This window comes from Daphnia pulex, chromosome 10 (assembly GCF_021134715.1).
Source record: "Daphnia pulex isolate KAP4 chromosome 10, ASM2113471v1".
In the NCBI taxonomy this organism is placed as follows: domain Eukaryota; kingdom Metazoa; phylum Arthropoda; class Branchiopoda; order Diplostraca; family Daphniidae; genus Daphnia; species Daphnia pulex.
The window spans coordinates 7,274,498-7,288,748 of NC_060026.1; the positions used below are offsets into that span (position 1 = coordinate 7,274,498).

Below are 14,251 nucleotides of genomic sequence, written 5' to 3' on the forward strand. Positions count from 1 at the left end.
GAATTATTTTATTTTTAAATAATAATAAAATAATAATTTTTATTTTTTTATTTTTAGGAAAGGAAAGAATGAAAAAAAGAGGGGACCAGACTTTCCTTTTCTCCCTTTTCTTCCCTCGGGCACGATTTACCCGAAAAGCCTATGCGGAAACCACAATGGGCGAGCCAAATAAAAATCTGCTGTTCACGGCACCCCTTCACACTGCAACGCGCCGCTAAGGGGTCGGCTTGACCCATACCTTTGGATCTTAATAAGGTCTATAGAATAGGCTAACGTCCAAAGTTGCAAGTTTTATTTAAGCAAAATAAAATTTAGACACGAATTGGTGATTGCTATAGCATGGCGGCTTATGGAGTTTCGCCGGAGTCATTACTAGTTTTAATTTTTCTCATTTCACTATTTCAGTCATCTCCAGTTCCCGTTCATAATTGGATAATACCTACATGCCTTCGTTTATCAGGTGAGATTTTCGTGTTTATTTCCCCTCGATAGTCATGTTATTCATAAAAAAATCATTAAATCAACGTTTTTAGTGCTTCATTAAAGAATCCTGGTAAAAGTAATACTCAACTTATGGATTAGGCACTGTTGTATATTTCGGAAAAAAAGCCATTTTGTAGTTACATCGTTTTCTGGCAGTGTGACGGTACAGCAGCGTATTTGAAACCCTTGTAACAAAATTGTAGCGTGCGCGCATGAATGATGATATAGAGAGCTCGCGGGGGTGGTTTCATATGTTTGTTTGGTTGGTGTGTTGTTGAGGGAGGAAAGAGGAAAAAAGGCATATATATTCATAATGAGCAAGCATTGATTGTGAAAGGGATCCAGGGAACCAATATTTCCCTTTGTTTTCTTTTTTTCGTTCTCTGCTTTCAGTGATTGCGATATACATTGATATTAATACGCTGCTTTTAGACAAAATAGTGTTGGTTACAAGCTGGTTTTGACCTCCTCCACCACATCGTCGTTGACACTACAAATTTTAAAACATTCTCATTTCCGAAATTCATTTAAGACAATAAGAAAAAAAAGATTCAAAACGTGGGATCAAAAATAAAGAAAACAATAAAAATTTGCATGTACTTTTTTGTACGTGTTTTTTCTTCTTCTTTCCATATTTCGTTTCTTGTGTTTATATGTGTTAACTATTGAACGAAAAATGAAAAATGGCCGGCTGGGATTGCGTCTTCCCATTTTTAAAACCAACAAAAAGCAAAACAAATTCATATTAACCATGAAAAAACAAGAATCAGAATTTTCTCTACACACGTCGTCGACTTGTTTTTATTTATTTTTTATGATTTCCTCTTCAAATGGCTTTATTTCATTGTTCTCTTGGAGGAATTTGTGAAGAGTAAGATGCTGATTTCTTTCGTTTGATTATCTTTTCTTTCAATTTCTTTTGTTTTGTTTTTGTTCCATTTTCGTGCAGCAATTTAAAATTGGTTTTTCCCGGCTCAGTTGGCGGAAAGACTCGGTGCCCGTGTGCGGTCCACCTGTACCTCCTTCTGCAGTCGGGGTGGAAGTTCCTTGTAGATGGCTTCAGGCACGGCGTCTATAGATTAGAATTAAAAGAAAAAAGAGACAAATCAGATAAAGAAATTAAAAAATGATAAGTGCTGTATCCCAGCAGACGAGAATCGATTCAAATGACGCTCAAAGAAGCCTGCTAAAAATAGTCAACTAGCATGGCACTTGATAACATTCCTGTAACTGCAAACACACGCACATTTTTGGCTTGGTTAAAAAAAAATAGTTTCAAATCTGTTGCCAAAATTAAGCACGAGGGACCATAATTTATCAACACAGCATCACGCGGGTGTCACATAAATGATGTCAAACTCATAAAAAATCATAGACTTCATTTCATATGCATACCGACCATTTAGTTTGAATTATTCAATACAAGAAATGTTGGGGTTAATGACTTACCGTTGCATCGGTAAACCAAATCGGACCAGATGATCATCTCCTGCGAGAAGCAGAAGACACCCAATCGACCGCCCTTGAGGGTAGAGTCAAAGACGTTGCCCGAATCGGCCACCATATTCTCTCCTTCAAAGATACGCAGACGGATCAAGTCGATCTTGGGCCGATGAAGCAGCAGCCAGCGGTAGGCCACCTTCTCCTTCCATCCAACGTTGCGGGGATCTTTCCACAGCAATTTCACCTGATAATCACGTTACGATTCGATTATTAATCTAAAAAAATTATTCTGGCTCTATTTTTATATAGTTACTGTATATACCTGATTTTCGGTGTCGCCCGTGTGCCAAAGCGAGTTCCTCATCATCTGACCCGGTCCTGTATTAGACTTGACCAATTTGAGCTGGATGCCGGGCTCGGCGACGGCCCGGAAAGGTGTTGCCTGCCAGTAGGTCTGCGTGTTCTTCTTCCACATGATAGTGTAAAAATGAGCGTTGTCCTGATAGCTGAAAATAAAGCCAACATAGTCGTCGTCGATCTCGGTGTCAACGAAGAATGTGCCCTCAAAGTCGACTCCGCCGAAGCGATGGAAGCCGACGGCCAAACCCGGATCGCTGTTCATCGTCTGGACGATTTCGGCACCTTTGTTGTAAATGACCCAGTTGGGATCGATCTGGGAATCGCCCTCCGGATCGAGGACGACCGTCTGGTACGTGCGGAAGTCGGTGGCGTAGATCTTTGAGTTGTTCGGGCAATTGTCCAAGAAATCGGGCACGTTATCCGCATCCTGATCGTCCTGGCAAGCGTCTCCGACTCCGTTGCGGTCCGTATCCACCTGATCGGGGTTATAGACGATCGGGCAGTTGTCCTTCTCGTTGCGGATGCCATCGTTATCGGCATCCGGATCGCAGTCGTCACCCAGGCCGTCGTTATCGGCGTCACGCTGGTCGCTGTTGGGAATTGTTGGGCAGTTGTCCAAAGAGTCCTGGATACCGTCCCTGTTTTGTGTTAAATAAAGAAACAAAGAAGCAATTTGAAAAATATTTTTCCATCAAGATAACGATCGCCGTTTTGAAAAAAAAAAAAAAAAAAACAAATGTTGTTACTTGTCACGATCGATGTTTGTGTCGCAGACGTCGCCGACCAAATCGCTGTCGCTGTCGAATTGATTGGGATTGGGCGTATTGGGACAGTTGTCGCAAGCGTCGCCCAGGCCGTCGCCATCCGAGTCGCGTTGATCCGGATTGGGTGTCTTGGGGCAATTATCACGAGAATTGAGAATTCCTGCATACCAAACGAAATAAATTGGGTGACGAAACTGGAATATAATATTGAATTCATTTGCATACGGTCATTGTCGAGATCGTCGTCGCAGGCATCTCCTTTTCCATCACCGTCTGTGTCTTCCTGGTCCAAATTGGCAACTGTGGGGCAGTTATCGCAAGCGTCACCTTTTTTGTCAGAGCCTTCCGGATCCGAATCTGTTTGAGTGGGGTTTGCTACCAATGGGCAATTGTCCTGAAATCGGTCATCAAAATGAATCAAAAATATAAAATTAGTTTCTCTATCATCATCCAAATGATCACCGACATGCGTAATGGTATGTTGGGAAACTATGGGGTAATTTAATCGAAAATTCGGTTTCGTTTCGTCTTTTGACTTTTTAATTGTAACACATTTTATGTCATTCAGCACTTTTAGCGTGGCATTTTTTATAGGTTTGTTTTGTTTGTTTCTTTTATGATGTTCTCGCCTGAATTTCAGATGGACATTTGTGACCAGAAGAGCGAATACGGAAGCTATCATGCTAGCATTTCTTTGATTTAAGTCATCAGAAAAAATTTTGTTTAAAAAAAAAGTACAAATAATAAAAATACAGATACAAAACACTTGTTGGGTCAAACACAAACGAAGAATTTACCGGACCACTCAGGGCGCGCTGTAATAAAGAATTGATTTGATAGGTATATAAAACAAAAATTAAAAATAATAATGACATCTATGTTAATGTACAAAATATATAATGTCGGGCTATGACGAATATACTGTACGATTTAAAAAAAAAGGGAAATTGTGACTGGTACTTACGGGAGTATTGGGGATACCGTCGTTATCGGCATCATCGTCACAAGCATCTCCGATCCCATCGCGATCAGCGTCCTCTTGTCCGGAGTTGGGCGTGTCGACGCAGTTATCCTGCACAGATTTGAACAAACGGCAAAGTTTTTAAATAAATTCTAACATGGCTTTTTTCTTTCAGTTTGGAAAAACCTTGCGACATTTGTCATCGGTGCAGGATAAGTCGTAGTCGGGCCAACCGTCCAGATCGCGATCAGGACCGCAAACTTTACCGTTTCCAGCATAACCGATTTTGCACTAAACAATTTGGCGATAGTAGAAATGAGTAAAAATGATTTCATTTTACATATTCCTTGTCATACCTTGCAACGGTACGGACCGTTGCCTGATGGTCGTTCACAATCGGCGTTGGCATCACAGCGGGTTCCGTCCGGGCACATCCCGGGTGTGTCCTCACAGCCCACCGCCTGGTTACCAAAGAAGCCTTCCAGACATTCACCACATTGGAACGAACCCTACATGATAGAAAAATGGAATTCGGATGTTGAAACTATTTTCCATGACGCGCGGGATATGTTTTCAACCGTATTATACATACCTCTGTGTTGATGCAGCGCGAATTAGGGACGCATCCGCCATTCTTCCCGTCGGCGCACTCGTTGATGTCGACGCAACGCTGCCGGTTGAGGCGGGCGTAGTCCAGACCAACGCCCTGGACGGCCGGTCCGGTGAAGCCGGGAGGGCAAGAATCGCAGCGGAAACCCGTAATCAAATTGTGACAGCGCGATCGCGGGTCGCAAGGATTGGCTAAATCGCACTAACGAGAAAAACCAAAGTATTTTCCAAATCAGTTTAATCAAACAAACGCCGGACGGCAGCAGCCAAATTTACCTCGTCGATGTCGCTACAGAAAGTTCCGTTTCCGGTCGTACCAGCTGGACAAGGTCCACACCGATAATAGGGAGGGTCTTCCAAATTCTGACAGGTCACACCTTTTGTTTGATTTCATTTTTTAAATTAACAATAAAACGATTTGTAATTTTTAAAAAAACTGTCACAAAAATATTTTGAATAGAATTCAAACCAGCGTAGCAGGGATTGCTTTTGCAAGCGTTGTCCGGTCGACAGCGTTGTCCGTCACCAACGAATCCTGCCGGGCACGGGCCGCACTGGGCGCCGTTCTCGGTATCCACGCAGCGAACACCTACACATTAATCACAATATTAAATCATTCTACGTTTTTAAATGCTGTTATTTTTAACGTTCACATTCATCGTGCAGTTTTTTTGGACTTTAAATGTTCGAGCATTTTTTTTTCTTTTAGAATTTTAATTATAATGACGAATTTATGAAAGTAGTCGACTAGCAAACGAAAAAATACCGGGGAAACAAGGTCGATCAGCGCAGGTGATTCCTGGCCGGCAAGTTCGTCCGTTTCCGATGTAGCCGCGCGGGCACGGTCCGCATCGAACCCCGTCGGCCGTCTCCATGCAATTGACGCCCGGGAAGCAAGGTGGTGGGGTGGACGAACAAGTGTCCTTCTTTGGTTTGCCTGGACATGTGAGTGAGTGTTTGTTTTGTTTTGATTTCTGTACTTGTGCTTAAATGGTTTGTTCTTTATTTTTTATTTTTTTTAGAAAACAATGAGGGTTTTGATTTTTTGCATGTCAATGAAATTTCATTTGATGTAATTTTTTTGTTTTTTCGTAATGATTCGAACATTGCATTTCGATTCTACGGCGCTTTATTGAACTTTCCGCGTTGCATCATAGCTTTAATTAAGTGTAGGCCCGAGGCCGTGGGTTTCGAGTAGTTCCAAAAAGTTATTCAGAAATTAATAATTACAGGCATTTTGGCAATCTGAAAAGCTGTACAGTCATCTTTTTTTTTACTTAATTCAAAAATGTCTCGCCAGCAGTATTTGATGTGTGTGCAATCAAGATACAGTAGTATTTTTTTAAAAGATTTAGAGAATTAATACTGTTCGCGCATCAATCTGGGCTTTTGCCTTTTTGTCCAATAACTAACCTGGTTTGCAGGCCTCGCAGTTCTCGAGCGCGTCCCTCAAATGGCGCGTTTCTTGCCTCTGTAAAAATCAATAGACGTAAATGTTAATGCATTCAGCGCAGAGTAAGATCATCAACGAGATTGTCTTGAATATTCATTTTACGCACGTTGGCTTGGACTTCGACCTTCAGCTCTTTGATGGCAGCAATCAGTTCGCTGATGACTTTAATAAGAGCCCCATCTAAATCAGCGAATCAATCGCAGTTGGTGAGTCGATAGAGTCAATTAACGAAGTTGAAAAAAAATCAAAAGAAAGATGCTTAGTTTCAAAAGACAACTGAACAAAAGGATTAGTTGATAATGAATGAAACGTAGAAAAAAGGTAATTTAGAAATGATAATTTAGTTTGAAAGGGATTAGGCTCTCTACCTCGGTCGTCCAAATCCGGAGAAACAACGGGAATATCACCTGCAAAACAACCCACCCGAGTTAATCAAATCTACTTCAAGACAGGTCAAACAAAAGAAGAATAGGCTATTGTATGTAAAACTAAAAATAATAGTACAGCCAGCAAGAGAGGCAGAACCGTATAGAAATTGGTTTTAATGAAATAAGATTCCCCAAAAAGATATAAGGTTGGATAACGAACTTCATAAAGACAACGAAAGAGGAGAGAGGAATAATATGTACACAACATCCCAACAAAACAAAAAAAAGTATGAAAGAAAATAGGGGATGCAAAAGAACGTAATAACCTGTGGAATATGTATCTCCCATTTATATAAAAAAAAAAAAAAAAATCTTGATAAGATAAACATCCCGAATAAATTTCAACCTCTGTTATTTCGAATGCAACATATCAAAATGAAAATTTGGTTTAAGACGTCTCGCAAGGCATTTAAGTTAAGCCCATTATTTAATTTTTTGGGGGTGTCTACCAATCTATAGAGACGTTTAAATTATTTAAAAATGAATGATACACATGCAATTTATAAGTTTGATAATTTACAATGATCAGTCCAAAGGAATTCTTATTCAGATTTAATGGTTAGTTCCACTGCTGGTGTCTTACCTCTCACCGCGCTAGAGGAGGAAGATGTGGATGAGGTAACGATGGTCGGCTGGCTGAAAATCGGACACTTTTGGCCTGTCACCGTGTTGGCGCAATTTCGGACCGGACCGTACGTCTCTAAACGATGACAACGATGCGGCCCAAATCAAGCCCAAAAGAGAAACACCGTGTGTGTAGTAGCATCAGCAGCGACAGCCCAAATGTAATCACAGTTAAGCATCAGAATATGTCAGATAAATTCACATCTCATTACAGGGGGGAAAAAGAAAAGAGAAAGCTAAACGTGCATTTTCCAGACGTACAGTAGTAATATCCGACTAAGTAGCTTTAATAGGCGTTTCTTTTCCCTTGTTTTATTTCACTTTTTAGTCGACCTTATAGGTTTTTTATATTGGTATTTATTGGCATTTGTATAGGTGCTGGACTGCTGGACAATGCAACGTCCTAGCGTGTACAACCGTTGAATCTTTTACGCAAGCGATGGAAGACGTGAGGGCATTTAGAGAGACAAGTTATGGATCCATTCAAGGTGACGTGTTACCCAATAAGGAGTGTCGAGGCGGCCGCGGTGCGTGATGGTCTCAACAGCCAGTCACGCTCAGCATACCCCTCGACTAATGAATTATTCATAAACAAAAATTTTTTTTTTGTCTTGACAGGCCGAACCATTTCTAACAATTCAAAGGCTCCCAAAAAGATTCCCAGAAAATATTGCCTTGTCGGTTTGGGGTCGACACGCTTTCAGTTACACGTCAACCGTATTTACTTAGGATTTTGAAAAAGAGTTATTTTCGGGGTCTGTTCACTTTATGATCACACATGCCCTAATGCATAATGGCTTTTTTATTATGGATCTTACTGCACCAGATGCAAATGCAGTTTATATGTTTAAATCAAGAAAAAAAACCCTTTTCATTGCAACGCGGAAATGGCGTCGACTTAAAATGTAAAGTAAATAAGCTTATCATGTTGTCCGGCCATATAAGAGATTCCGAATGAGTCACAATCGTTCATCTTGATTATCTCTATCTTGGTATATATACGCTGCGAGAGGGGCTAAAGTCCCGTCTCGACAAGGGCCGGCCGAGATTGAACGTACATAATCTACTATACGCTGGGAGGTGTATCATGTGACTGCACTGCAATATTTACCTCGTCTGGAGTAAGAATAAATCTCGTTGGCTTGGACGGCCTGCATATCCTGGTCGGCAGTGGCAGGGCATCCGTAACGCTTCAAGACCTTGTCCGTTGGCACGTCAGAGTCTACCGTGACGGGGAACCTCCGATCCCGAGACTATATAATCACGAGAAAACAGCAGCAAACCGGAAAAAAATGAAATTCAACTTTAGATTCAAATTTGGTATTGTGTTTTTCAATTGAACCGAAAAATCCTGGCTTTAATATACGCTTGTGAAAAAAAGGTGGCCAAGTATCTTTATCTCATGGGAAGAAAAATCCTTTGTGGATGGGTTCGATAGATTATGCCGTGCTGTTTGCGTTGAACTTGTCAGCCAATAAAGAGAGGTGAAGCCAGCAACGCCCCTCAAGATATTTGATCTCTCTTTTCTTTTTCTTTTCCTCTTTTTCCTGTCGCTACATAAGGCGATCCGGCAGAACTGTTCTCCACCTTTGCCCATAGACGACACAATGCTCTCACATTTCTGTCTTATTTTTCTTGTTTGTGTTTATGTGGCTCTGGTAGAACATGAGAGACACCAGTAGGACGGGTCGATTCATCTTGATCTTTTTTTCTTCTTCTGCATTTTTCTTCAGTTTTTTTTTTTTTTTTGGTTAACCACTGCTGTGGATGGGAGCGGCTGCATCTAGCACGCAGACTTGCAAAAATAACAACCACAAACACGATTTCCTTGTTGATGATGATCATAAGTCAATCAGACTTCGCCTTATAAGTCCGAGACTGGAGCTCGCAGAGGCGAGTAAAGCCGATCCATAAATCGATCATTTCGCCAGTGTGATCAGCGCCGACGCCTATACCACCTGAAATAGTTTCATTCCTCTAGCCCCCCACCGCCCATATTCAAGGTTTGAAACCAGCTTGATATTAGCTCCATAAATATACGATTATTACAAAGCCTGCAAGGTCGTCGTTTTTAATAACCAAGAAATATTTTAGTGAATGATTTCTATCTCGCATTACGCTTGCTTTTCTTTTTTTTACAACCGACGATATTACTTTAAGACCTACACGCGAAATCCTTGGAAAAATGAAACAGCTAAACAAATCCCCCCACCAGAACAGTTAGACCTTTTAGAGAAAAGTTGCGACTTTTAAAAAAGTCCTTGATTAAACTCGAAATTCTCCGTGAAATGAATGCGAAAACGAAATAATCACGCGCGGGATTAAATATTAAGATTTGAAATATTTACCGCGACAAGAGCTCCGGATGGCGACTGCTGGATCAGGTGCCTGAGAGAGCCGGCCAGTGAAATGATGCCCACCGGCTGACAGTCCACATAGACGAAGGCCTTGATCTCATCATCGTCGTCGTCGACGGCAGGATCGTCCTGTCCGTCTTCCTTGTCGACAGACTCGGCCGGAGCGACACCTTCATCCGTCGGCAGCTCTTCGACCGGCTGTCGATGGCGATTTTTCTGACCGACTGGCGACTGATGGATGGCCACCACCAAGTTGTCGATGACGGAGCGATGCTCCAATCCATCCACCAACAGATAGGACGAGTGCAGCGTTCCTTTGGCGTCCGTCGTCTCCACGATGACTGTTTCGGGGGTGTCAAAATATCAACGGGCAAATGTCAGATTAACGATGGATCGTGTTTATGTACGTATACATGCAAGCGCGCTTTCATTTCCCAGTGAAAATACATACAAGACGTATATACGTAAATATTTCGTGTTCCCAGCGGGATTTCAACAGAAATTCAATTAAGAAATATAATGGGGTGTCGTCGGTTACGAAGCGCGGGGAATTGCGCGCGCGTTTTAAATCGCGTTAGTTAATAACACGCCACTCAATCCCCAAAAAACCCAAATCCTATTCATTTGTATAGACGTATTTTGCCTCTTCTATTTCCCTGCGTACTACATACAAACTTGTAGACTGTAAAAATTTGGACGCCTTGTTTTTTTCTGCTTTTGTTTTCGTTCAACCATTTTTGTATTTTTATTTGGTTGAAATTTTTACGAGCGACCGCGCACGCAGTTTTTGTTGTTTTATATTTTACTGAGCTGTTGAGCGCTCGTCTTATCCTCGGGAATGGGAGACGACGAAAGAAAGAGAGAGAGAGAGAGAGCTGATGCAGTTACCAACCCAGGCGCGCTTCGGGTCTTTAACTGTGTGTGTGTGTGTCTAAGCTTTTTTCTTGGCGGAATGCGCAATACACTTAAGCTCGCTCGTGATGGATTGAAAGCATTTTCACCTATACGGCTCGACTGCTGCTGGGGCTGCCCGGCTGCTGTCGCTCTTTTTTCCCCCCTGTCACTTTTTTTTATGGATGGACCTTTTTTGTGTGTCATTATGCGCACACGTCGAAATGAGTTGCAGCAGCTCAGAGAGCGACGCGCGGCGCAGAGGAGAGTTCGACCGTCCGTCTCTCCTCATTGGCGACGTTGTTTGGCCGAACTTTGGCCAACCCACGAGACAAACTCTGCACACGTTGAATGACGATCCTCTTCTCAATAACCCAAAAGTTGCTAGGAGAGAGACAGACAGAGCAGAGCAGCAGCCTATGGTGGACGAGAGAGAGAGCGTATAGATAACGATGATGGTATTCTGGGGTATATAACTTGTTGCCGTCTTCTTTTGGTTGTCTATAGCTATACTCTCGTCTCTCTCTCGTCTCTCTCGCCCGTTCTTTGTTCGTAATGATGCCTTTTCGGTTGCTAGTGCTCTACTCCGCTCATCTGCTGGATGGAGAATAGAGGGCGTCGACTATTTTGGGAATAAGGTCACACTAATATATGTATATACTAGTTATAGAAAAAAAAAAAGCATCAGGTTGACGTTGCCGTCCTATATGTATATTCGGAGATTTTTAGTTTTTTTTTTTTTTTTTTCAAAAGGGGGGACTCGACACGGTTTGGTTTCGGACGCTATTATTCTCTTTTTGAGTTAGACCGCGCGGCCCATCCTACAACGACAGCCCTACACATTTAGACTATAGATTGAATAATCGTTTCTCGACACACGACACAAAATTGAAAGCAACTGGGAAAGATGATTGCCAATTAAACATAAACTGGCCGTCACCAAGGAATGAATATTGAAAAAGAGAAAAGAATCATGGTACCTCGTTTAGTACGACGATCGACGTGAAGTGAAAAACGGTGGTGCTCTATCGACTGGGCCGGCTCGATGGACAGTAAAGTCTCTTTGGCTGGACGGGCCCGACGACGTGGCGTGACCTGCTTCAGTGAGAGATAGACGACATCGCGGCTCGCCACCTCGGATAGTTTCTCCGATAAACCTGTCAAACAATCAATTCTTTCAACTCATTCTTTTTATTTTTTTGGTTTCGCTTTGAAATTCTATAGCAGACATGTCAATTATTAGGTCATCAACGAAATGTTGATAAGAAGAGAACAAAAAATGTGTCGCGCTACTATACGCTTAAACTTAAACACAGAAACGGGAATTGAAATTTGAAACGAACCTTGATCGTGATGAAGGTGGGAGGAAGAAGTCGATGCGTTCACCAGAGTGCACAGAAATGCCAAGATGCCGGCCAGGGCCAGCATCCTAGTTAATAGCAACTTCACCATTTCGTCGTGATTGGCGTGGACGCGGAATGAATTCCGCTCCGGCTTCCAAAAACGCGGGTGAAACCAACAACAACAATACAAACACGACTTCCGTCTGCTTCTCAATCGAAATCAAAAAAATGTTTCTTTTAGTGTTTCTTTTTTTTCCTGTTTGATATTCTTTTGTGAGAGAAGACCCAAAAAAATTATGTGGCGGTGACAGATTTCATCACCGCAGAGCTCCGATGACTGGCTTCACCTCGGCTCCGTACCACACCAGCAACTGAACAGGCAACCGTCTGGATTCCCTCAGCTCATTCTACCAGTCGCTCCTCCTTCTCCCGCCACACAGCAGCAGCAGTTACGCACTCCGGGAGTGGGTGAGAGGTGGGGAGGGAAGGTGGGAGGGAGGGTGGAGAGAGAGAGAGGAAAAAAAGGCGCAGCGACATCACAAAAAATCCTGTGCAGCAATTTCTGCGTATCCAACCGCGGAGCGCGCATAGATGAGAAGAGGCTATCATATAAGATACGCCGCCCCAGCATCAGTGATATGGAGTCGGAATGATTCAATGTGCTGGCCTTCTCTGCTCATTTGCTCCTTTAATCATCAAGACTTAATATAGCGTGTAGCCCACAGCGCTGCAACAACAACAATAATAACAACACGAGTTCGTATCTAATATGTATTAAACCGTCACGAGATGACGGACCGGGCTGTTTTTACTATTACGTCATTTTTTCCCCCGCTCGCTGCTCGTTTCCATCGACGAATTTTTTTTCAAATATAAAAAGAATCGACAAACAAAAAACCTGATTTGACCTCGATCAATCAGTTCTCGCTCGTGAAAATCGAGACGAATAGATTATTTCCTTAACGATCACGAGGAAAGAAACAAAACAGCCATTTGAAAAAAAGATTCTTTTTATGGTCTATAGCTCGACACAAGATTTGATTTCTTTTTTGGGGTTGGTTTATTTTTTTCATGTTCGAGTTGTTACACCCAACAATTTCCCGAAAGCTGTAATTTGTCTCCTGCCCGTTTTGCCTCTCTTCTTTATATGTCCGGAGTATTTCGCTCCCGGTTTACGTCCATAAATCTCGAAAAATCTCGCACGGGAAATAAAAAAAGCAGATGGAATCTTTGGCTGACGACTCCGGACAAAACTGAGAATAGAAATCGTCGGAGACACACACACACACGCACACGCACATGGGGAATAGTATAGTATATGGACGAGTCGGTCGAAAAAAGCAGAACCCCAACGTCTCACTCGGCAGTCGTCACAATAAAAAAATAAAACAGAAACAAAAAAGAAAAAGAAAAAGAAGAAAAAAAAACACGCAAGACAACACAACTGACGGTTTCTTTTTTTAAACATTTTGAATTTTGGAGCGAACAAATTTAGAGTTGGGCTGGATGCCATCTCCACCCTCTGTGTCTTTTTTTCCTTTTTTTTCTGTTTTCTTTACGGCTCCTGGTGGACTGGATGACTGTTGGCTCCAAACGCTTGGCTCTCTCGCCTTTCACGCGCCCTATAACACGCCCTTCTTGTTGTTAACTCGTCCAAGACTATTTCGCTATATAGCTTCTTCTTCTTCGTGTTATACGCTCCGTCGTGTCACGGTATATTAGGATATAATCCTTTTTTTTAACCCAAAAGTGATCCCGATGAACTTCTTTTTTTTTCGGTTTCCAACAGCTTTTTCTTTATGAGAAATAATAATCCTCAAGGAAATAAGAAGTTGTTATTCACCTTTTAATCGTTTTCTTATTTTTATTTTTCTGCCTTGAGACTTTTTGGGAGGGAAGTTTTATTCTAAAGTAAATCAGCAAACGAGATCCTATATACATACACCGCCCCCTCCCAACCTCCAAGGCCGTGACGTCATTATTCACAAGGCAAAGGCCACACCCGATGACGAGTTCTTTTCATTCCGTCCATCTAGAAAAATATGAATCTGCGATGACGCCAAGTAATCAGACTGCTGTGGCCAAATAAGTCCAATTAAGAATCGGGGAGCAGATGAATTTAGATCGACGTGATTATCTCCACCCCGCACACTCCGCGCGCTCACAGTCACGGACGACGAAAAATTCCGCGGCCAGGCGCGTGAGTGGTAAACTCATCAAACGTTACAAGTTGATGTAATAACGTATGAAGGACGATATGTAGCGTCAAGAAAATTGGAATGTTTGTCTTACGATAGGATTTGAAATGAAAAAAAAGTAAAATTTGTTGGTCAAAGCCGCGCCTGTTTGACTCAAATATCGGCTAAACAGAAAAACAAAAAACAAATGAAATACGTGAAAGAGTTGAGCACTATTCCAAATCAACAAAAAATTGGCGCTCAAATTCAGCCGAATCAGAGAACAACAGAAATGTATGGTAAAGAAAAGGAACTAAAGCAATAAAAGAAAATGAACAAAACGAGGATGGGGGTAGAA

The 14,251-nt window shown here is 42.1% G+C and overlaps 1 protein-coding gene across 12 annotated transcripts; it reads right to left on the reverse strand.

Annotated features, from left to right (window-relative positions):
• Positions 1–574: 574 nt before the first annotated feature.
• On the reverse strand, positions 575–12,138 carry LOC124205378 (cartilage oligomeric matrix protein-like). 12 transcript variants are annotated; one of them, XM_046602791.1, is made up of 21 exons: positions 11,717–12,135; positions 11,354–11,530; positions 9,474–9,823; positions 8,237–8,378; positions 7,085–7,201; positions 6,442–6,480; positions 6,180–6,253; positions 6,034–6,091; positions 5,387–5,557; positions 5,090–5,209; positions 4,897–4,997; positions 4,604–4,822; positions 4,368–4,520; positions 4,198–4,302; positions 4,015–4,122; positions 3,848–3,865; positions 3,276–3,444; positions 3,033–3,210; positions 2,249–2,924; positions 1,933–2,170; positions 575–1,555 (listed from the first exon to the last, which is right to left on the reverse strand). In XM_046602791.1, exons 1-21 carry the CDS (start codon positions 11,823–11,825, stop codon positions 1,458–1,460), a joined length of 3,420 nt encoding a protein of 1,139 aa, XP_046458747.1. In that variant the 5' UTR covers positions 11,826–12,135; the 3' UTR covers positions 575–1,457. The 12 variants fall into 12 exon arrangements, with proteins under 12 accessions (XP_046458747.1, XP_046458748.1, XP_046458751.1 ...); XM_046602792.1 differs by lacking the exon at positions 3,848–3,865 and having other exon boundaries at positions 11,717–12,138; XM_046602795.1 differs by lacking the exon at positions 7,085–7,201.
• Positions 12,139–14,251: the final 2,113 nt, after the last annotated feature.

Bases quoted from the DNA above. Each gene is read 5' to 3' on its own strand.
- LOC124205378 (XM_046602791.1), bottom strand. From the start codon at position 11,825: ATGGTGAAGTTGCTATTAACTAGGATGCTGGCCCTGGCCGGCATCTTG. The intron at 8,379-9,473 runs GTAAATATTTCA...GTGATTATATAG, and splicing joins CATCCGGAGCTCTTGTCGCG to TCTCGGGATCGGAGGTTCCC. The intron at 6,092-6,179 runs GTGCGTAAAATG...TGATTTTTACAG, and splicing joins AGGTCGAAGTCCAAGCCAAC to AGGCAAGAAACGCGCCATTT.